We start from the raw sequence: 24945 nt of genomic DNA on the forward strand, positions 1-24945 counted from the left end.
GGATATAGTGTGTAACTTGGAGGTGATGGTGTTCCCATGCGCCTGCTGCCCTTGTCCTTCTAGGCGGTAGAGGTCATGGGTTTGGGAGGTGCTGTTGAATAAGCCTTGGCGAGTTGCATCTTGTAGATGGTACACACTGCAGCCACGTTGCGCTGGTGGTGGAGGGAGTGAATGTTTAAGGTGGTGGATTGGGTGCCGATTAAGAGGACTACTTTGTCTTGGATTGTGTCAAGCTTCTTAAGTGTTGTTGGCGCTGCACTCACCCAGGCAAGTGTAGAATATTCGATCACACTCCTGACTTGTGCCCTGTAGGTGGTGGAAAGGGGAGTCAGAAGGTGATTTATTCACTGCAGAATACCCAGCCTCTGACCTGCTCTTATAGCCACAGTATTTATGTGGCTGGTCCAGTGTCCAGAAGTCCCACTTAGGCTCCTCACCAGCTTCTGCCGCTGAAAGAGATACCTGTAGAGATTTGCGTATCCCTGGTAAACAGGATCGAGTGCAAGCCAATATGGTGGGTATATTGTGTTTAATCGGAGTTTAGGACAATATAACACACTAGTGATACAGCAAAAACATACGACCGTGACAAGCAGCTGGTACCGGACCTGATCGGACAGACGGCTGGCGTGTGTAAACAGTTCTCTGGCTTCCAGCCTTTCTCTCTCTCTCTCTCTCTCTCTCTCTCTCTCTCTCTAGAACCTCCGATGGTGAGCGTGGGATCACTCCCAAAAGAGCGTTCGACCAGCCCAACTTCTCTTTGCAACTTCTGCTCTGCTCTCCCCTTCACCGTCTGTGTGGGCAAGCCCTTGGGGTGTCACTTTTATTCTCTTTTTAGGGGTGGACCTGAGGCCAAGTTATTGACAAGACCATTTAACCTATAGAGGTTCCTCTAAAACCTCATCACCCAATGACATCTCAAGTCCTTTGTCTTGGTTCTTGGATGAAAGCCCTCCCCAAAAGGGGTCTCATTACTTCATCCAATTTATCTTATTGTTTAATCTTTCTGAAGGTTTTTCCTTTGGAATTCGTGTCTCATCTCTCTTGACTCTATCCTCCTTGACCCAGCAAGTACAAGGCCCAACCCTGTCCCTCTTAATCATGGCCCCAGCCAGAGCTGTTGCACGTTAGCCAGTCGCTATCTCACCTTCATCTAGCAAATGGCCCATTCTAAGATGGATACCATAGCCTCCTCAAATTCCTTTCATTCTATGTAATTTCCTTATTAACTTTTAATTATCATTGCAAGCAGTTCTGCTAAACAAACTCCAAATTCTATCTGTAGAGATTATAATGTAGGAACGGAGGTTCCTATCTGAATAAAGGTATTCAACTCGATGAATCAAATCAACAGGTTTTAATAAACAACGAAGTTAACAGGGAAACTACAGGAGAAACAGTACACAGGTCTAATCAGCTTGCTGGGCACTCGACGACTGCTGGAACATTCTGGAAGATGACGTCATCGCGTTCTTTGCGCCACTGGTGGTCACGTGATCGGCGTCATGACGTCATCACATGGAGTGCAGGAAAATACAATACAGTACAGTTAACAGGCAGTTTAAAGGTGCAGTCCGCGACTGCACTACACTGTAGTTAAAGGGATTATTACTAATTGTTCTGAGACCCTTGGTGGCTCCGCCACAGGCGCCCCCCCAGAATCCACTTTAACGGACATTGTCAACCGAGCAGGAGGTTTAATGATCCTGGCCGAACGGCGACGAAAATCCGGCAGCGGAAACGTAGCGTTGGTAGACGAACCAGTGCCGGGTTGCGGCAGAAGCGGCGCCTCGGGCGAGGCAGAAACGGTAGTCAGAGGTGCAGGCGCGTCTGAGGCCGAATCGGGCTGTTCGACGGTGGGCTGGTGCACGGCTGGTCTGGCGGTCAATGGCGGTCGGCCGCGGCGAGGCGGTTGGGCAGCCACGACAGGCTCACTCCGATCTAGGTGGGCTGGTTTAAGCCGGTCGATAGAGATGGTATCGGACTTGCCACCGACTTCGACTGTGAAAAACTTTTCCCCTGATGAGATGACACGAAACGGTCCGGTATAAGGCGGCTTGAGCGGGTCTCTGTGCCCGTCCTGTCTAATAAAGACATAGTCCGAACTCATGAGTTCTGTTGGGACGTGAGGCCTCTGCAGGTCATGATGCGAGGTTGGGATAGGCAGGAAATTCCTGGCCGCCTCCTGATGTAGCAGGAGCTGTTGAGCTGCAGACCATGGTTCGTTGTGTGGAGGGAGAAAGTCACCTGGCAGTCTGAGTGTCTGGCCATAAACCAGCTCAGCCGATGAAGACTGGAGATCCTCCTTTGGGGCTGTCCGGAGGCCTAGCATCACACATGGGAGCCTGTCCACCTAGTTGGGTCCCCTCAAGCTGGCACGGAGAGACGCTTTGAGAGACCGATGGAGCCTTTCGCACAGACCATTCGCCTGCGGATGGTACGCGGTGGTACAGTGCAGCTTGGTACCCAGGCCCTGTGTCACTGCGTTCCACAGCTCTGATGTGAATTGCGGACCACGGTCTGAGGAGATGTCAGATGGCACCCCGAACTGTGCTCGGACTAGAGTCCTGGCGGATCATATAACTAGGGCTGTAGAGAGGGCTTTAAACTAACTAGTCGGGGGGGAGGTTCCTAGAGAGCAAATAATAAACATGACAACAGAGAAGGTCATAGACTTAGGTAGCAGTGGGGAAATTAAAAACCAGAGCGTGTCAGGAAGGGGCAGAAGGTATGGAGTAAAAGGTAAAGTAATAAAAAGGGCAAAAGCAGGAACTAAGTGTCACAAAACATATTTGAAAGTTCTCTACCTGAATGCACGTAGCACTCGTAACAAAATAGACGAGTTAATGGCACAAATAACTACATATGGGTATGATCCTGTGGCCATTACAGAAACATGGCTGCAGGGTGACAATGTCTGGGAATTAAACATACCAGGTTATTTAACGATCAGGAAGGACAGGCAGGAAGGAAGGGGAGGTGGGGTGGCTATGTTAATAAAGGAAGGAATCACTGTAATACAGAGAAATGATATTGGGTCAAAAGATCAGGAAAATGAAACAGTTTGGGTGGAGGTAAGGAATAATAAGGGGAAAAAAACACTAGTGGGCGTAGTCTATAGGCCTCCAAACAGTTGCAACTATGTTGGACGGAGTATCAATCAGGAAATAGTTGAGGCTTGTAATAAGGGAACATCTATAATTATGGGGGATTTTAACTATCATATTAATTGGACAAATCAAATTGGGCAGGGCTGCCTTGAGGATGAGTTCATTGAGTGTATTAGGCATGGGTTTCTTGAGCAGTATGTAACTGAACCGACCAGGAGGCAAGCAACCTTAGATCTGGTCCTGTGTAACGAGACAGGATTAATTAAAAATGTCCTAGTAAAGGATCCCCTTGGAATGAGTGACCATAACATGGTTGAATTCCATATTCAATTAGAGGGTGAGAAGGTTGGATCTCAAACAAGCGTGCTAAGCTTGAATAAAGGAGACTATGAAGGTATGAGAGCGGAATTGAGTAGAGTAGATTGGGAAAATAGATTAAAGGGTAAGACGATACATGATCAGTGGTGTACATTTAAGGAGTTCTTTTACAACTTCCAAAAAAATATATTCCACTGAGAAGAAAAGGGTGTAAAAGAAAAGACAGCCATCCGTGGCTAAGTAAAGAAATTAAGGATAGCATTCAACTAAAAACAAGGGCATATAAGGTAGCCAAATCTAGTGGGAGGATAGAGGATTGGGAAAACTTTAAAAGACAGCAAAAAATAACAAAAAGATTGATTAAGAAAGGGAAGATAGATTATGAAAGTAAATGAGCAAAAAATATAAAAACAGATAGTAAGAGTTTTTATAGTTATATAAAAAGAAAAAGGGTGGCTAAAGTAAATGTTGGTCCCTTAGAGGATGAGACCGGGAAATTAATGGTGGGAAATATGGAGATGGCAAAAACACTGAATGAATATTTTGTATCAGTCTTTACAGTAGAAGACACTAAGAATATCCCAACACTGGACAAACAGGGGGCTATAGGGGGGGAGGAGCTAAACACGATCAAAATCACTAAGGAAGTGGTACTCGGTAAAATAATGGGACTCAAGGCGGATAAATCACCTGGACCTGATGGCTTACATCCTAGGGTCTTGAGGGAAGTGGCGGTAGGGATTGTGGATGCATTGGTAATAATTTTCCAAAACTCCCTGGACTCAGCAAAGGTCCCGGCAGACTGGAAAACTGCTAATGTAACACCCTTATTTAAAAAGGGCAGTAGACAGAAGGCTGGAAACTATAGACCGGTTAGCCTAACATCTGTGGTAGGTAAAATTTTGGAGTCCATTATTAAGGAGACAGTAACAGGACATTTGGATAATCATCATTTAATTGGACAAAGTCAGCATGGTTTTATGAAGGTGAAGTCATGTTTTACAAATTTGCTGGAGTTCTTTGAGGAAGTAACATACAGGGTGGATAAAGGGGAACCAGTGGACGTAGTGTATTTAGACTTCCAAAAGGCATTTGACAAGGTGCCACACAAAAGATTATTGCTTAAGATAAAAAATCACGGGATTGGGGGTAATATTCTGGCATGGATAGAGGATTGGCTATCTAACAGAAGGCAGAGAGTTGGGATAAATGGTTCATTCTCAGACTGGCAATCAGTAACTAGTGGTGTTCCGCAGGGGTCAGTGCTGGGTCCCCAACTCTTTACAATCGACCGAGTGTAACATATCAAAGTTTGCAGATGATACTAAGATGGGAGGGAAAGTAGTGAGTGAGGAGGACATAAAAAACCTGCAAGGGGACATAGACAGGCTAAGTAAGTGGGCAGAGATTTGGCAGATGGAATACAGTACTGGAAAGTGTGAGGTTATGCACTTTGGCAGGAAAAATCGTAGAGCAAGTTATTATCTTAATGGCAAGAAACTGGAAAGTACTGAAGTACAAAGGGATCTGGGGGTCCTGGTGCACGAAACTCAAAAGGTTAGTATGCAAGTGCAGCAAGTGATTAAGAAGGCCAATGGAATGTTGGCTTTCATTGCTAGGGGGATAGAATATAAAAATAGGGAGGTATTGCTTCAGTTGTACAAGGTATTGGTGAGACCGCACCTGGAATACTGCATACAGTTTTGGTGTCCATACTTAAGAAAAGACATACTTGCTCTCGAATCAGTACAAAGAAGGTTCACTCGGTTAATCCCGGGGATGAGGGGATGGACATATGAGGAGAGGTTGAGTAGATTGGGACTCTACTCATTGGAGTTCAGAAGAATGAGAGGCGATCTTATTGAAACATATAAGATTGTGAAGGGGTTGGATCGGGTGGATGCGGGGAGGATGTTCCCGATGATGGGTGAAACTAGAACTAGGGGGCATAGTCTTAGAATAAGGGGCTGCTCTTTCAAAACTGAGATGAGGAGGAACTACTTCACTCAGAGGGTGGTAGGTCCATGGAATATGCTGCCCCAAAAAGCTATAGAAGCTACATCATTACATAAATTTAAAACAGAAATAGACAGTTTCCTAGAAGTAAAGGGAATTAAGGGTTACGGGGAGCGGGCAGGAATTTGGACATGAGTCTAGGTTCAGATGGGACATGGCCCTGTGGGTAGCGGAGCGGGCCCAGGGGCCGTGTAGCCTGATCCTGCTCCTATTTCGTGTGTCTAATTCTGTTAGATTCAGGAGATGGTTCTGTGATAGTAGATTGGCGGTTAGGATCAGATCAGCCATGATCTTATTGAATGGCGGAGCAGGCTCGAGGGGCCGATTGGCCTACTCCTGCTCCTATTTCTTATGTTCTTATATTCTTATGAGCCACCCACGACGAAAGAAACGCCCTGGAGACGTCTGCTGCAGTGGTAGCAGCCAAGGGAATCGCCTCCGCCCACCTGGTGGTCCGGTCTACCACCGTGAGGAGGTGTGTGAATCCTCGTGACCCGGGAAGGGGACCTACTAAGTCCACGTGAACGTGGTCGAAGTGGCGCTCAGGAAGTTGGCCACTGGAGCCTTGACGTGACGGTGGACTTTGGATTTTTGACATTCGACGCAATTGTTTGTCCAGTCCCGGACGTCCAAATGCATGCCTTTCCAAACAAATTTGCGGGACATGAGCCATTGAGAAGCCCGCATCCCCGGGTGAGATAATCCGTGGATTGCCTGGAATACTTTCTTGCGCCATTCGACCGGCACAATGGGCCGGGGCACTCCCATGGATGTGTCGCACAAGAGCGTGGTTCCTGCCGCTTGAAACCGCACGTCTGCAACCTGCCAACTGGAAGGCGTGGTCCTAAACGCTTGTACCTCTGGGTCTGCCAGTTGATCCTCTGCCAGTCCGACGAAATCGATGCCCAGGTGGACTGCCTGGACTGGAGCCCGGGAAAGGCAATCCGCCACGAGATTATCCTTGCCTGACACGTGCCGCAAATCCTTTGTGAATTTGGATATAAACGTGAGGTGGCGCTGCTGCCGAGCTGACCAAGGTTCCGCCGTTTTGGCCATGGCGAAGGTGAGCGGCTTGTGGTCCACGAATGCAGTGAATGCATGAATGCCTTCCAGAAGGAAACGGAAATGCCGGATGGCCAAAACAGGGCTAGCAACTCTCTGTCAAAAGTGCTATACTTACGCTCGTTCTTGCGCAGTTGGCGGCTGAAAAAGGCTAATGGCTGCCAACTCCCGTCGACCCACTGCTCTTGAACTGCTCCGATGGCGTAGTCGGAGGCATCCATAGTGAGGGCAACAGTCGCGCCTGGGAGTGGGTGTGCGAGCATAGTTGCATCTGTCAACGCCGCCTTGATATCGCGGAACGCCTGGTCCATTTGCGGTGTCCAATTGAGAACATCCTTGCCCGACTTTCCTTTTAGTGCTTCGTACAGAGGTTGCATTAACCGGGCCGCCTTGGGGACGAAACGATGGTAAAAATTTACCATCCCCAAGAACTCTTGCAGGGGTTTGACTGTGTGAGGCCGTGGGAATGCGGTAACTGCCTCTACCTTGGTGGCTAGCGGAACGGCGCCTTCCGGGGTAATCCTGTGTCCCAGGAAATCAATACAGGTTACTCCAAACGTGCATTTGGCAGGATTGACAATAAGGCCGTGTTGGCTGAGCCGGGCGAAAAGTGTGCGTAAATGAGCCATGTGATCTGTCGTATCCTTGCTGGCTATTAGGATGTCGTCCAAATACACAAAAATGAAGGGCAGATCCCGTAAGACAGAGTCCATCAACCGCTGGAATGCTTGAGCTGCGTTTTTCAGACCGAACGGCATGCGGAGGAACTCAAAACAGGCCGAACGGAGTGATGACTGCCGTTTTGGGGACGTCTGGAGGGTGCACCGGAACTTGGTGATATCCACGAACGAGATCCACTTTAGAAAATATAGAGTTGCCAGCCAGATGTGCCGAAAAGTCTTGGATGTGGGGAATAGGATACCTGTCCGGTGTTGTGGCGTCGTTTAAGCGTCTGTAATCCCCGCAAGGTCGCCATCCGCCGCCTGGTTTGGGTACTATATGCAGTGGGGAGGACCACGGGCTGTCCGAGCGACGGATGATCCCGAGGCGCTCCATGGTCTGGAACTCCGGCTTTGCGGCTGCCAGCTTGCCGGCTTCTAATCGCCGCGCCCGAGCGTAAACGGGTGCTCCGGTCGTGGAGATATGGTGCGCCACCCCGTGCCGTGTGACTGCAGCCGAGAAGGTAGGCCTGGTGAGCTCTGGGAATTCGCCGAGCAGGCGCGTAAACCCGTCTTGCGACGGAACCGCACAGGCAACCGACCAGGACACGGCGGTGCTGCGGTGGCAGGGCACTGCGTGGAAAGTGGACGCATTAATGAGTCGGCAGTGTTGGACGTCGACCAGCAGACCGTTGGCAGAGAAAAAATCAGCTCCCAGGATGGCCTGTGAGACCTTAGCTGTAATAAAGTCGCAGACAAAACGCTGACCGGCGAAGGTTAAGTTTACTGTCCGTTTACCGAACGTATGCATGGCAGCGCCGTTTATTGCCACGAGGGAAGGCCCATGGCTGCCGGATAGTAGGTCCAGCTTTGAAGCTGGCAGGATGCTGCACTGTGAACCAGTGTCGCACAGGAATCGTCGGCCCGTAACGGAATCCGTAACGTAAATGAGTTTGCCCGCTGAGCCCGCCGCCATAGCTAACTTGCTGTGCTTTTCAGACCTTGTCATCCGTCCGGGAGGGCGCGGGCTTGTTGGAGTTTTTTTTTATCTTGAGGGAAACTGCAAGGAGGCCGGCAGCACCGAGCTTTGGCGCCGAAACGGGCGTGGTACGCGCACCATCCTACTGGGGGAGGGCTGGGCTTTGCTCGCGTGGGGGAAAGGCGCTTCGTGGCTGCACAACATTGCTGAGTAACAGTAAATATCTTGTCTGCCTCTGCAGCGAGTTCGGCACCGTCTGTGATGGCAGTGTTGGCCAAGGCCGCCTGAACCGGTTCGGGTAGCTGGCAGAGGAAAAGTTCACGGAATAAAAAGCATTGGGGTTCCGCACCCAACAGCGTGAGCATTTGACTCATCAGTTCTGACGGTTTTGAGTCCCCGAGGCCGGGCATGGAAATAAGCTTGCGTGCACGTCCGACTTATTAAGATCAAATACCTGTAGCAAACGGGCTTTAAGCGATTCGTACTTGCCCTCCTCCGGTGGGTTGCCAAGGAGGCTGACGACCCGCGAGGCCGTGGCACTGTCGAGAGCGGAAACCACATAATAATAACGGGTCGAATCCGCTGTGACCTCCCGGAGAGCGAACTGTGCTTCTGCCTGGAAAAACCATGCTGCTGGCTGCTGTTCCCAGAACTGCAGCAGTTTAAGGGCGACGGCGTTCGTGTTCATCGTCGACGAAAGTTGTCCGACGAGATCGGGGTCACCAATGTAGGAACGGAGGTTCCTATCTGAATAAAGGTATTTGACTCGATGAATCAAATCAACAGGTTTTAATAAACAACAAAGTTAACAGGGAAACTACAGGAGAAACAGTACACAGGTCTAATCAGCTTGCTGGGCACTCGACGACTGCTGGAACATTCCGGAAGCTGACGCCATGACGTCATCGCGTTCTTCGCGCCACTGGCGGTCACGTGATCGGCGTCATGACGTCATCACGTGGAGTGCAGGAAAATACAATACAGTACAGTTAACGGGCAGTTTAAAGGTGCAGTCCGCGGCTGCACTACACTGTAGTTAAAGGGATTATTACTAATTGTTCTGAGACCCTTGGTGGCTCCGCCACAATAATATGGTTATTAGTAATAATGGAAGAAACATAGGTTGGGCCTTCACTGGCCAAATTAAAGATACATTAACAAAGTCAAAACCCTAACTTACTGACAACAGATAACTAACCTAGCAGGGCCATCCTATGGGCCCCCGTGTGGAATGTTTATGCCTCACCTAATCTAACTGATTAAAAAGACTGTCTCAAATTCTAATGCAAGTTTACCAGGAAAATCAAACTTATCATTTAAATACAGTATTATTCGTGTAGCCATATATATTTTTAGGCACCCCTAGTTTCTAACAACCGCGCAGCAAATTTAAAGGGACTGCGCACGTTGGTGAGAGCAAAGTGTTAAATTGGTAAACTTGAAACAGGCCAATTCCGTATTGATCATCACTCCCACTTCTACCCTCCCAATAATTTATAAACATAAATTCAGACAGTAGACTTAAATGCATAATATGTAGTGTAAAATAGTAAAATCTTCCGTTACTGAATGAATGAAATGATTGATCAAGTCTATGTGGCTGTTTGGCAGAGCGGCTCGAGTCTGTGGGGCCTCCGACGCAAGAGATCTTCTCTTTTTAGTGTGCTGAGTACAGCAGCCGGAGGCTTTGCAAGGCCTGAACTACAATCATGTGCCATTACCTGGAGTCCTTGTGCTCCGGGATCCATTCCCGTGTCTAATGAGAACCCCCCTGCCGTCGTACTCTGGGTACCGGGAGAGGAAAGACAGCACCGGTCTCTTCGGTAAAAGTCATCGAGATGAGCAGCCATGACTTGACTCAGACTAATGTGCAGCTCAAGCTCCGGCTCGCGTTCTATTTCTGTCCCATCCAGCGAGCCGGATAGAATGAACTGGCGGGCTGGAAACGGCCTGTGGGCCATTTTTTGTCCACCACTGGGCAAGAAGCTTCCCTGCTGAGGAAACTCCCAGAAATGGCAGTAACCCGACGTAACTGGGTCTGTGCCAGACATACGCCGGGAGACTCGCGGTACCCCTGCAGAATTCAGAGAACACCTTTCACCCAATTGCACCAATAAACAAAAATAGCATTTTATAACTCATGGAATGAAATCAAATCCAGGACTAATTTTCAATTATTCGCGAAAATTCCTTCAGAGACGAGTTGAGACTAAAAACTCGCTGCAAGTTTAAAAAAAAGTTCTAAATAAACAATCTTCCAATCGATTCGATTGTGTCAATTCCGAGTCATGCTGCCAATAGCGTTATTTTATACATTTAAAGTATTTATGCTATCATGCATTTATCTGGAAAGTTTGCACAGATTTATGGAAACTGAACCCACAAACCGTGAGTAACTCACCTTTCACGTTGCAGTGACAGAGCAAAAACTGAAGTTTCGGGTGGGATAACAACACATTGAAGCAGCGAACAGCAGATTCAATTTGCCCACCTCTGTTTTTGGTTATGACTCCCCTGCTGCCTCGGAGACAATGACCCGCCTCCTGACATTATGTGGGGTGGAGTCAGATGCGGTGGACGTTTGGCCTCGAAGCTAGGCCTTGGCGGGCGGGATTGAATCCATTGGCGGGCCAGATACGGCCAGCGAGCCGTATTTTGCCCGCGACTGACTTAGAAGGACAAGGGCAGCAGGCACATGGGAACACCACCACCTGCAAGTTCCCCTCCAAGTCACACACCACCCTGACTTGGAAATATATCGCCATTCCTTCATCGTCACTGGGTCAAAATCCTGGAACTCCCTCCCTAACAGCACTGTAGGAGTACCTTCACCTCATGGATTGCAGCAGTTCAAGAAGGCGGCTCACCACCACCTTCTCAAAGGCAGTTAGGGATGGGAAATAAATAATGGCCTGGCCAAAGATGCCCACATCCCATGAAAGAATTTAGAAAATTAACAATAAAACATAGCAGATTCTATCTAGGTTTAATTTTATCATTTAATCATAATTTATTTCAAAATGGACTTTGATAATCAAGTCTAGTTTAAAGTGAACAGTAAACCACAAGGGTTTATTTAGAGTTGTTTTAGGTTTTTGTATGTTTCAACTTTTTTAAATTGTATTTGCGATAATGAAACCTTTTCTGCAAATAGATATATCCTGAAACTGCTCTTCACTATCTTTTGTTCCCGATTTTTTAAATTTTATTCCAGTCTATTCTGTATTTAGCTTTTTTTTAATTACATCTGTTTTAAACATTTTGCCTCTTGAGTCCCACCATCCATTGTGGAGGGTGTTGAAAAGTAGAATTCTGAAGATTCGTTAAAATTAATTACATCTTTTTTAATTTATAGGCTGTTCAGGGACGAGGAGGTGGGTTACAAGAAAGAGACCTTCGTGTTGATCTGGGTTTCCGAGGAATGCCAATGACTGAGGAGCAGCGCCGACAGTTTAGTCCAGGACCACGCACCACCATGTTTCGCATTCCTGAATTTAAGTGGTCCCCCATGCACCAGCGTCTGCTGACAGATCTGCTTTTTGCATTGGAAACAGATGTACATGTTTGGCGGAGGTGATAAAACATTGTTATTTTTTTATAAAAAGGCAGTAGATCTCAAATTTAAAAACAACATAGAAGAGAAAGAATTTGTATTCATGTAATGTTGTTGGCATCCTTTATATGTCACAAAATGCTGTTGTTATTTAGGCAAATGCAGTAGCCAATTTGCACACAGTAAAGGACCACAAATAGCAAATAAATGACTGACCAGTTAAACTGACTGGTGGTGTTGGTTGTCATTGGGAGAACTTACTGTTCTTCAAAAAAAAAGTGCCATGGATCTTCTATGTCACTCTGAACAGTCAATCAGAGCCTCGGTTTAAGTCTCATTTGAAAAATGGTACCTCTGACACTAGCACTCCCTCAGTACTGCACCAGGTTAGGTGCTCGAGGTTGGAACCCATAACCTTGTAACTCAGAGGCAAGAGTGCTACCACTGAGCCAGCCTGATGAAAGGTGTTGTGTGAAGTGGAGACATCCTGTTAGAATTAGCTGGTTTAAATCATTTGTTTTATTTTAAATGGGTTAATGCCATACATGACAGCAATTCTGTCAGCGTAATAAGCTGCATGAGTGAAGTTTTTAACTGACATTTAAAACTTCAGAATTTTTTATTATAATGTATAATGTGAATTTGGAACATTTTTCCCATTTTCAGACCTTTTTTGGCAATAGTGGCAAAAGCACTGATTGCCTTTGTACTTGCTCGGTTGATGTATGATGATGCCCACACTGAAAGCTTAACAACTTATATATAACTTTGTTGAGTAAAATCTACAATTGTTTGACAAATAAAACTAATAGTAAACAATACAAAATCAGCAGTATTGCACTTAAAGATCTTTCATAAAAGATGGCCTTAGGTACACCTGAATTTCAAATCTGTCAGTTAGATGCAAGAGATATGATCAGTTCTTATCATTGTAATAGGAGCATTCCACTGTGGAACAGGATCACAAGGTATTTCAATCCACAAATTTGATTATCAATAAATTTATGAGGACTGATTTTCCACATTTATGCTAGTGGTGGGAAGCCTCACCCACCGGCAGTGCAAATCAGGAAATTGTGAGTGTGCTGCCCATGATTTTATGTCCATTTAAAATGATTGGATGGAAAACCATGAGCAATGTTCCTGCAATTTTCTGATATGTGCCGCCAGTGCGCAAAGCTGTTACTGAGCAGTACAAAGCCAGGCAATTGCCCCTGTGGTCTTAACTGCTCTACTGTTCTGGGTACAGGAAAATGGAAGGGAACGAGCAGTATGTAGCTAGTAAAGGGAGTGTGAGAACGTGGATTATCTATCTATCTTCAACATATCTTAGGTCTGCACACACATCCTGTCTGCACAACTTGACTTCCTGTTGACAAGTTTTTGTCATATTTTGTGTGAACTTTTTCTTATTTCCTACATCCATATTTGTAATAGGTTTTGCCCATGTAAGCTCATTACTCTGCTTAATCTGGTCACCAAATTCCCACAAGTAGCTCAAAATGCTTTCTGAAAATCTGTCAATTTTTTTTTCAGTTACTGAAATTTCTAATATCCAAATAAGGGTTTAAACAAAATTATATATTTCACAATAACATTAATAAATGCATCCATTGACCTGCCTTCTGTACCTTTTAATACTTTCATGAAAGTTTTTACTTGAAAGCCTCAGAATCTTTCAAAAGCTTAGAATTGATATTTTTGTCCAGAACTGTGACTCTCTGAGCTGGACCTGGATTGTGCATCTGCAGTGCACCTAGTTTCCCAGAATTAGTACTGTTCAGTCAGTTGTACTGAAACTCATTGCTAACCATATTTGAACCATTTTAAGTTGTCAAAAAACAAACCAGGTAGGATGTTGGGTTAAATTGCTAGCTGAGTTGAGTTCAAATCCCCAGAGGTCATGCAGAGGCTATACCCTGCCCTAATCCGGCTCACCTCCAGTACTTTGTATAGCTCTGATTGGCATGATATAAGGTGGCCATCCAGGCCTAAAAGGCAGTCCAGAGAAGAACAATGAGGCTAATTCCCAGTGTCAGAAGGAAAAGCTATGACTTAATAAGCTAGAACTATTTAGCTCTTGAAGAAAGATGCCTAAGAGGGGCCCTCATATTTTGTTTTGGATTGCTGGGTGTGTGACACATGTGGAAATCCACCATCAATGTTTAATAGTCTTCAAAACAAGCTACTGAGAATTTTCCGATTTGGAACGTGCACTGCTCATTGGGGCAATTCTACTCACCTGAATCCAAATAGCTTGGGTGTAGGTTAGCAATTGCCAAAATTTAGGGAACCCCCAAGAGTGCATATGGTTACTGCTGGACTTAACCAAATCTGTGAGGTTCGTCAGCACAGAGCACTGGCTATCTTCCCGCTGTATATACAGCTGGGACCACTAAGGCTAGGATATTGTCTTAGATGTTTATCTGTACTCAAATGGGAAGAATCCCCCAGTGAAAGGGCTGGCACTTCAGGTCCCATTAATGAGCCAGGCTAGCTAGTCGAGCACCAGCAATATTCTGGAGTACTGTGGGCCTGCCTGGCTTAGCTATTGGATTGGTGAGTCTGCCACAGAGCGTTGATTCAATTCCAATCTTTCATTGCCACGCATGTCACTTTGGAACCCCTCACCTTCTCCAAGGAGGATAGTCACTTTTTGGTCATTAGTGCAGGCTTAAGCCCTTAACATGAGGGCAACAGATACCAGGGACTCTTCACAAAAGCAGCCCAGCTCACCATAAAATGTGTGAGTGCATTTCCACCATCCTTCTGACCACAACATGGACAGACAAACGCCCTATCAAATAATGGTTCCACCAGTTGGAGGTGCAGAGCTTTAGCAAGGAATGTATCCCAATCATGCTGAATACCAAGCCCTGGATTTATTAAGTGTGGTCTTGTGTTTCTGGCTTCCATGCAACACCTTCTAATAGCTGTGGTGGCAAGCCTCAGAATTTCCTGGTCAGCTATAGAATGGAAATATGTCTTCAATATGGAGAAATACAGGACAGCTTGCAATGAGCCTGGGCCTTGAAGTTCTAGAAATCCAAGTCGGACCTGCTTGTCACCAATCTAGGTCCTTGTGAGGAGTATTAGCAAAGGGAATAGCCTTCGTGAGGCTAACTCCCCTCCAGGCTGATGAACAACTGGTCAATGAAGGCCAGAGTCCTCCCTCCCTTCAACCATTCCCTCTTCTTGCTACCTCCTAGCTTGGTCTTAGGTTTTGCACATTTAGCAGAAGAAACTTTGAGTACCTAGTGGTTCTGAAGCATGAAGGAGAACTAATGAACACATGCCTTCTATGCCACAAGCTTAACCTGTCTTGAAACTTTGCTGTCATTGAATAAAGTCGAGACAAATCAAAAGCACTTTTTGACCCTTGTCAGCATAATCATAAATAACTGTTCAGGGTGAAGTTAGTTGCCTCCAGACTCGAATATGCCTAGCTTGCATCCCATCCTCCACCCTTCACAAACTTCCAATACTCTGCTTCCCATATCCTATACTGCACCAAGTCCCGCTCACTTAACACCCCTGTTTTTGTTGACCTACATTGGCTCCTGGTCCCCCAATACAATGTTCCCATTAAGCTGCACGGCCACGTGGCCATGCAGCACTCTGGAGATCCCGCGCAGGTCGTGCATTGGCTTTTATATGAGAAAAATCGCGTATTTAAAATATGCATCCTTGTGTTTAAATCCCTTCATGGCCTTCCATTTCTCTCTAACCTCCTCCAGCCCTATAACCCCCAAGAACTCTATGTTCCTCTGGCTCTCACCTCTTGTGCATATCCCCCTCCTTCCACTTTATCATTGGCATCCAAGCCCTACCTACGCTCTGGAATTCCCCCCCAAAATTTCTCCACCTCCCTCCTTCTTGAAGACCCTCTGTAAAACTTACCTCTTTGACCAAGCTTCTATTCACCCTTCCTAATATGTTTTTCTTCTTTGGCTCGGTATCTATTTTAGCCTAATTACATCTCTGTGAATTGCCTTGGGACATTTTTCTACTTTAAATCTGTAAGGTGTTGTAGTAGTAGTAAAGTTAGCCTCAACCAAACCCTAGGAATGATGGGAATCAACAATTGGGACAGATGCCCTTTGTATTTTCCTATCAATACCTGCCAGATCCTCTCTTGAACCATGGAAGCTGCACTTGGGAGCATCCACCATCATATCTCACTGGTTAACCCAAAGATATCTTGTAATGACCTTGTGACTGCCTTTCTGCTAACAGTGTAAAATTATCACACCAAAGAAATCAGAGCACAGCAAGAGGTCATTATTTTGCTGACTCTTCAACTAAAGCTATGTAATCTAATTTCCCTACCCTTCCAACTTCATTTGGCAGGTTAGTGTTAGATTGCAGTAAATCTAATCGATTTAAATGTTTTTTAAGTGATGATTTTACAATTTCATACTAGCAATTATGGAGTAGTAACTTTTTTATTTTAATAATTTATGTGTCGTTGCAGCCATACCACAAAGTCGGTGATGGATTTTGTGAACAGCAATGAGAACATTATTTTTGTGCACAATACAATTCACCTCATTTCCCAGATGGTAGACAACATCATCATTGCTTGCGGTGGAATTTTGCCTTTGTTATCAGCAGCCACATCCCCTTCTGTAAGTATGAAGCATTATACCATCTAATGTTAATGACCAGAATTGAAATCAATAATATCCATAAATTATTGTATTAAACTAATATAATTAAAGTAATACATTTCTGTCATGTTTTTTGTTAAGTATTTCAGTAATTGCAAACGAACCATTAATTTAACCATTATTTAACACAAAAAGCATACCAAAAATGGTGGGGAACCAAGGGTCTAATGAGGGTGAGGAACTTAACGTAATTAATAGAAGTAGAGAAAAAGTGCTAGAGATACTTATAGGACTAAAAGCCGACAAATCCCCTGGACCTGACGGCCTATATCCTAGGGTTCTAAAAGAGGTGGCTGAAGAGATAGTGGATGCATTGGTTTTGATCTTCCAAAATTCCCTAGATTCTGGAGAGGTCCCAGCGGATTGGAAGGTCGCAAAATGTAACACCGCTATTCAAGAAAGGAGGGAGACAAAAAACAGGGAACTACAGGCTAGTTAGCCTGACATCAAGTCGTCGGGAAAATGCTGGAATCCATTGTTAAGGAAGTGGTATCAAGTCACTTAGAAAATCATAACATAATTAGGCAGAGTCAACATGGTTTTTATGAAAGGGAAATCATGTTTGACAAATTTATTAGCGCTTTTTGAGGATGTAACTAGCAGGGTAGATAAAGGGGAACCAGTGGATGTAGTATATTTGAATTTCCAAAAGGCATTCGATAAGTTGCCACATAAAAGATTATTTCCCAAGGTTAGGGCTCATGGGGTTGGGGGTAATATAGTAGCATGGCTAAAGGATTGGTTAACGGACAGAGAGCAGGGATAAACAGATCTTTTTCAGGTTTGCAGGCTGTAACTAGTGGTGTGCCGCAAGGATCAGTGTTGGGGCCTCAGCTATTTACAATCTATATTAATGACCTAGATGAAGGGACCGAGTGTAATGTATCCAAGTTTGCTGATGATACAAAGCTAGGTGGGACAGTAAGCTGTGAGGAGAACACAAAGAGTCTGCAAAGGGATATAGATAAACTAAGTGAGTGGGCAGTAGGTTGGAAGATGGAGTATAATGTAGGGAAATGTGAGGTTATTCACTTTGGTAGGAAGAATAGAAAAGCAGAATATTTTTTAAATGGTGAGAAACTTACAGATGTTGGTGTTCAGAGAGATTTGGGTGTCCTCGTGCAAGAAACACAGAAAGCTAGCATGCAGGTACAGCAAGCAAAAAGGAAGGCAAATGGCATGTTGGCCTTTATTGCAAGGGGGTGGAGTATAAGAGTAAGGAAGTCTTGCTACAATTGTACAGGGCCTTGGTGAGACCACACCTGGAGTACTCTGCACAATTCTGGTCTCCTTATCTAAGGAAGGATATACTTGCCTTGGAGGCGGTGCAATGAAGGTTCACTAGATTGATTCCTGGGGTCTTGATCGGGTGGATGCGGTGAGGATGTTTCCACTGATGGGTGAGACTAGAACTAGGGGGCATAATCTAAGAATAAGGGGCTGCCCTTTCAAAACTGAGATGAGGAGAAACTTCTTCACTCAGAGGGTAGTAAATCTATGGAATTTGCTACCCCAGAGAGCTGCGGAAGCTGCAACATTAAATAAATTTAAAATGGAGATAGACAGTTTCCTAGCAGATAAGGGAATTAGGGGTTACGGGGAGAGGGCAGGGAAGTGGACATGAGTCTAGATTTGGATTAGCCATGATCCTATTGAATGGCGGAGCAGGCCCGAGGGGCCGTATGGCCTATTCCTACTTCTTATGTTCTTATGAGAGGGCTGTCCTATGATGAGAGATTGTGTAGAATGGGCCTATACTCTGAAGTTTAGAAGAATGAGAGGTGATCTCATTGAAACATACAAGATTCTGAAGGGGATTGACAGGGTAGATGCTGAGAGGTTGGGCAGGATTTTCATTGGGCCGTGGAGGTGGGATTGGAGGCGTGTGGGGGGTTAAAATTGCAAAAACTGGCAGTTGGGCCCAACTCCGCCTCCATCCCGCCTCCAAGCAATTTTCATTAATTCGTGTCTAATGGTCCCGTCTCCGTCCCGCCTCCAAGAGGCGGGATAGGCCGTTAAGGCCCTTAACAAGCACTAAATGGCCTCTATAATGCCATTTTGAAAGGCCTTTGCGATTTTAACCCTTTTCCCACGTGAAACACGCCTGTTCTGAAACACGACGATGAAACTTGGCGGGAGCACAATTGGATTGCTGACTATCAGCTGCAGGTCAACCATTAAAGAGGGGATTTGATCAGCCATCATTTGCAGGTGGCAGGACTTTGTAGTCTCAGGTCTGGGGGAACTTTTAGAAGGCATAACCGCAGCTGTGGAAGTTTGGAGCCTGACACCCATCTCCAGTGTGACCTCCTGGGAAACCTCTCTTGCCACCTTCACTGAGCGCTTCCTCAACTGAGGCATCTACCAGAAGCATGGGAGCCATTTATTTCCTTCCCTTCTGGACATTAGATGAGGACGAAGACCAGCCGCGGCACCAGCAGTACCAGGAACAGCAGCAGTGGCAACAACAGGAGCGCCAAGCTGCTGCTCACCCACCTGAAGCTGCACAGGCCAGAAGGGGCCAGCACATGGAAGCCCGTTGGCGCAGGAGATACCCCCCAAACAGGGTCTACAGACACAGGGTCAGCTACCTCAACATGTCTGAGCAGCAGTGCCAAAGGCGGCTCCGACTTTCGCGAGAGGTAGTGGGTGACATCTGCGCAATGCTGCAACAAGACCTGCAGGCCAGAGGACCAGGTGGACAACCCTTACCAGTGGCCGTCAAAGTCACCACCGCACTCAACTTTTTTGCCTCAGGCTCATTCCAGGGATCAGCAGCAGACATCAGTGGCGTCTCCCAGGCGGTCTGACACACTTGCATCATGCAGGTAACCGATGCCCTCTTTGCCATCACACACAATCACATCCATTTCACCAAGGATCAAGCAAGTGTCACGGCGCGTGCGGTTGGATTTGCTAATCTGGCAGGCTTTCCAAGGGTGCAGGGTGTCGTTGACTGCACACATGTGGCCCTTAAGGCACCCCATCGCAATCCAGGTATTTTTGACAACCGCAAGTGCTTCCACTCCCTTAACGTTCAGCTGGTGTGTGACCACAAGAAGGAAATTTTGCATGTTTCTGCCAAGTACCCTGGCAGTTGCCGTGACTCCTTCATACTGCGCCAGTCTAGTGTGCCTCCACTATTCAGTCCGCCAGACCAACTTAACGGATGGCTACTTGGAGACAAGGGCTATCCCCTGAGGACGTGGCTAATGACGCCGTTGAGGAGCCCATCCAACGAAGCTGAGGAGAGCTACAACTCCAGCCACATGTCCACCAGAGCCATAATCGAGCAAACCCATCGGTTTGCTGAAGATGCGCTTCAGATGCCTTGATAGATCGGGTGGAGCCCTGCAGTACTCAGCAGCCAGGGTCTCCTGAATCGTCGTGGTTTGCTGTGCACTTCACAACACGGCACAGCGTCGTGGCTTGCAGATTCCTGAGGACCAAGTGGCTCCTCTCATCTCCTCCTCCTCGGAGGAGGCGGAGGAGGAGGAGGAGAGCGAAAACGAACATCTTGCAGAGGCCCATCAACCAGCGACAGCATTATGCGAGAACATTGCTGCCCGGGATGCAAGGAACGCACTCATCCTGGCCAGATTTGCTTAGCCTGGCCAATCAAGCACTTTTGCCTCGCAGCTTCTTACCTGAGCATCGACAATGGCCAAGGACCAGCGGATTCCCAGCAATTTGACCAGCATACTGACAATTGCAAGTAATCCTAAGCCCTCAATGTGAAAGTCCCATTCGCGATATGACACACGCCACAACTGCAGCAGTAGCCATCAGATTTTTTATTTACATTTCATCTGATAGCTTTTTCACAGAAAAAATCAAATTTCACCCAAGTGACTACCGTTGTGACTATTTGTGCAGTATCTTTCTCTTACGCGTGCTCCTACGTGGTGCTTCAGCAGATGTGGAGGCCCCTTGCTCACTTTCCTGCTACTCCTGTCTCGACACCTTTGGCGGGCGTCCTCTGGGGTTGCGAACCTGTGAGGGCTCGTCAACAGTCTGCTGCTCCTGCGGCTGTGCAGGGGTTGAGACGCCGATCTCAATTGGGTGTGGACTCTGGTGGGGCTCTGACCGAGTGCTCTGCAGTGGCATGGAAGTGTGAGCGCTTGGAGAGGAGCCCCCACTTCTTTGATGTCTGCCACCAACTTCCCTCTCATGGGTCAGGTCCCCCTCAGCGCTTGCAAGTGGCTTGAGAGCACCTTGCTGCACATCAGGGGGGTCATGGGGCCCCTTATCTGCACTGGCAGTCCTACTCAGAAGGACTTCCATGAAGGTCTGGTTTCTCTGTTCAATAGATGACCATCGCTCCTCCAGAGATGTCATTCTATTCTGAACACTCACCATGTTTTCAGCACTCTGGCAACTTATCCCCTCCACGGAGGTTGCCAACCTTTCCATGGTGATGCATTCATGCGCCACTGACTCCACAAAGGCTCTGCTCATGTTCGCAATGGACTCCTCCATTCGCTCCACACTCGCAGCGACCCTGGAGACAAAACCTGCCAGAGACTCCTGCATCTGTTCCTGGAGTTCCAGCCCCGCTGTTCTTATGGATGGACCCAGAGGCAGAGGGTCAACATGTAGCTGAGCCGAGCTGGCAGAGTCCTGCGCCCTCCGACTAGGACTGTCCACTGCTGTCCCTGTCTCCACAATCTGCTGATGCTCATTTGTGAGCTGTAATACACCAGGTGACAACATTACTCTATGTCCCGAAGGTCCCACCGAGGTGTGAGTGTCTGCGCTGGTGCTGGGTGCGCTGAATTCTGCTGAAGCTGCGCCCTCGGAGGTTGCAGCTTCCTCTGAGGAGTCTGGAGGATCAGGCTGTTCCTCCTGGCTAGTGGAGACGGGTGCTTGCGATGGTCCTGTGGGGGAGTAAAGGAAAGAGTCAGAGATGTGATGCCAAGGTTACATGCACATTGCATATTGCAGATGATCATAAGTCCATCTGTTAGAGCTTCAGAATCATTATCAGCGACTCATGCAATGTCAATGAGAGAGATGGAAAACTATTCTGTCACCAGCTTGTTGTGATGCACCCGTCTGTCCGTCCCCCACTTGCGCCTCATCCTCCACTCCTACGATCTCCAGGACCGCCTCCTCCCAGGAGGTGAGGTGGGTTACTGAGGGTGGCCCTCCTCCTGTCCTCGCTCTTTCTCACTTATTGTGAGCTTTCTTCTCCTGCAATGAGGGAAACAAGTGGAGGTTGAGTGAGAATGAAGGAGTGAGTGTAGAGATTCCATAGCATAGATACTTAGAAGGAGACAAAGATGGAGTGAGATGGCAAGACCAAGGGCCCTCCTGTGTGTTGTCAGTTGTTTTCATAGCATCACAGTGATCGGGAGTGTGAGGGCTGCATAGTTGAATAGTTAGGTGAATGTGACCATAGAGAGAGAGGGAATGGGTAAGGGTGCATAGATGTCAGTGTCAAGTGGGATGTGGAGGAAGAGATTGCTAAAGCTGACTGCTGGTGAGGAAAGGCAATGGGGATCAGATTGAGGGTGATGGGAAATTCCTACTCACTTTTCCAGTGCGCAGAAGGTCATGAAATCTCTTCCTGCACTGAATCCAGGTTCTGCGGGTTACTGATAATGAGTTGACCTCCTCTGCCACCTGGATCCACACAGCCTTGGTCTGCTGGGGAGGCTTCTTCCTCCCTGAAGAAGGGAAGAGCACCTCTTTATGAGCTCTTGCTCCCTCAACTAAAGCCTGCAGGGCAACGTCGTCAAACCTTGGAGCAGACCTAGGTCTTTCACTGGCCATTCTGCCTCCAGGCCCCTGTAGCATGAAAGGCCAAAAGGTTGGCAGTCTGCAGAAGAAACAAGGCTTGTTGCAGACCTTAAATGCAGCAGGAATGATGACGTCATCGGAGGCAACTTTCAGACTGGAAAAACTCACTTGCCATGGGTTCCCACATGTTGGAACTCAATTGGCCAATTAAGTTAAATTCGCATCAATCGCCCACATCGATTTAGATTCGTGTGGATAACACGAAATGCGGATTACACGACCCCAGCCCGCCCCTGAATTAAAATCCAGCCCATTGTTTCCCCTGGCTGGAGTGTCTAGAACTAGGGGGCATAGTCTCAGGATAAGGGGTAGGCCATTTAATGAGGAGGAATTTCTTCACTCAGCAGGGGGATTACTGCTGTTGCTTAAAGGAGCACTGGCACTTTCTTCGCTTTGCAGGTGCTGGATTTGGGTATTGTTTTTGCTGAATGTGCCTGTCTCTGGTGCGGTGCTATGGTATGGCAGCTATACATACTTTCACTTCAACCAATTGCATCCTTATATTGGATGCATGATGATCACTTGGGAAGCCTCTCACCTTTCTCAAACATTCACATATTCATGCAGGACACAGCTTCCAAATTTCAAGAAAATCTTGCGATGGTGTTGCTAAATTAAATTTTAAAAAACAAGTGGGGTCAAAAGAATTTCGAACTATAGCCACTTGCATACTACATTTTATTGCAATCTTGTTTTGGGTGGCAGAATGGCCAATTGCACGGCAATGGCAGATCTGATAAAACAGTTAGCACTTCATGAATTTGTTGATTGCAGGAAAAGAAAGCCCACAACAGGAGGGAGAGGTGAGAATCTGCTGATTGCCCCTCCAACTTGAAGCCCCTAACCTGCCTGGAGGAAATGACCCTCTAGATTGTGGATCAAAAGCACCCTTTGAAGAGGGTTCTGCAGATATATATACAATTATTATATCTATTAGCCCTCTTTTTGATAAATCAGGATTTACCTCCTCCCCAATATCTTTTTTTTTTGCAAATATTGGAGTAAAGTTCTTGTTAAGTATTTCTGCCAGTTTCTGATTCTCCTCTACTAACTCAATGTCTTCTCCACTCAGGGATTCCACCTTACATTAAACAATTCCCTGATATATTTGAAGAATACTCTACTGTTTTTAATATTTTTTGAGATTAGTTTACTGTTCTTCTTAATATTTTGAGATGCTTTCCTCGTGCTCCCTACTTCAACTTCATTTTGTTGCTGACCTCTTTATTTATTCACAGCATTCTCAAATTTAATGTAATTTCCTTTTTTAAAGGTTTATATTTATTCTGAAACTCGGCAAAAATATCTACAGTCCTCTGTACCAATTTCTTTTTCCACTCACTTCAGCTAACTCACTCCACTTTCTAAAATCTACCCTATTCCAATCTGGTGCCCTTGTTTTTGTACTAGCTTTCCCTTTCTATTTGAACCTTAAACTCATTATATTATGAACATGTTGAGCTTAGAGAGGCAGAACAGGAGATTCTAGTGGTGGGGACAGGGGGGAAATTAACTAAAGAGAGAGAGAGAGTTGGGTGTTCAGGGCCAATGTGAGGGGGGACGGGCAGAGGTTTGGCTCAGTGGGAACAGGGAGAAAGCAGCAGGGGCAGCTGAACAGATGGTCTCTGTCTTCATGATGAGGGAATTTGTCAGCTTCTCACACTTGGAGGTGAGATTGGAGGGGACAAGGATGAGGAGTTTAAGCAGTAGGTAATAGAGAAAGGGAGTCTGGGGTTATCTTTGTCCTCCAGGATCATTCTACAGTGGTGATGGTTTTGACAGAGGAGAGCAAGGTCCAGTAGAGCTTGATGTGGTCAAGCCAGATCTGGCAATGGATAGCTAAGCCAGTTACACATAAAAAAGGCTGATGTTTATGCCTTTTGGATTTAAAAGAACTAAGATCAGGGCCATACAAGCGGGAAATGACTAGGATGAGAGATGGTGAAGGTTTTGCTGGGGAGGAGGTTTGGATGAGCAAGTAGTTGAGCAAATTTACAGCCGCAGTGGTATAGTGGTAGATGGAGGGCCAAAATCTAGACAATTTGGAAGTTTGGGAGTGCAGTTGCAAGCAAGTTGGGAGGCTAAGTTTTTTTTATTGGAGTAGATGCAGGAGGGGATTGCAAGTGGAGTTGGAAGAGGGTATGGGGATGTGGGTGGTGAGGGATACAAGGAAGTGGCCAGAGGTAGCCTGCTGATCAAGATCATAGGTCTTGGGAGATGAGCCCCACTTTGACCTTGCTGTGAATGTGGGTAGGGAAATTTATATGGAGGGGAAGTACACTTCTGTTCATCACATTTGTCCAGCCAGTGTTCAGAAATACCAATTACATCTAAATGCTCTATGGAAGCATATAGCTATCATTTCAGCATTTTATTTCTATTATTTACTTCCAGCATTAGCACAAAAATATGTCAAGGCGCATCCTAAGTAAACAGTCTTGACCCCTGTAATTGAAATTCTTTAAATTTTGATTGTAACCATCAGATGCTCTGCCTCTTCAGTCCAAATGAAACTACAAAAATAATGAATGATGGTATTCCCTTTCCCAACTAGCTTAAATACTTGGCTGTGGCACTTTCTATATTGTGAGCTAGTGTTTTTAAGCCCTCAACTGATTCACATGAACTCCATTCTTCCTGAAAAAATTGCCCTAGCCAGAAAATGACTCTCTCTTATCTCCAAACACACGGTTTTCTGCTGTACTCCATGACTCAAGGCAGTCATCAAAACAAGGATCCTGCTCTCCTTTCTCAGGAACCTCAAATGATTGGCTGC

The 24945-nt window shown here is 46.4% G+C and overlaps 1 protein-coding gene across 2 annotated transcripts in view; it reads left to right on the plus strand.

Annotated features, from left to right (window-relative positions):
* LOC147111942 (neurobeachin-like) overlaps positions 1 to 24945 on the plus strand; it is a 1011877-nt gene that overhangs the window by 397742 nt on the left and 589190 nt on the right. For both annotated transcript variants that reach the window (XM_085999351.1, XM_085999350.1), the window contains 2 exons: positions 11500 to 11717; positions 16172 to 16325. In XM_085999351.1, coding sequence (XP_085855477.1) covers positions 11500 to 11717; positions 16172 to 16325 — 372 coding nt within the window. The remainder of the gene's footprint in view (positions 1 to 11499; positions 11718 to 16171; positions 16326 to 24945) is intronic.

Source organism: Somniosus microcephalus, chromosome 10 (assembly GCF_052327205.1).
Source record: "Somniosus microcephalus isolate GS21.2 chromosome 10, FLI_Smic_1.0, whole genome shotgun sequence".
NCBI lineage: Eukaryota > Metazoa > Chordata > Chondrichthyes > Squaliformes > Somniosidae > Somniosus > Somniosus microcephalus.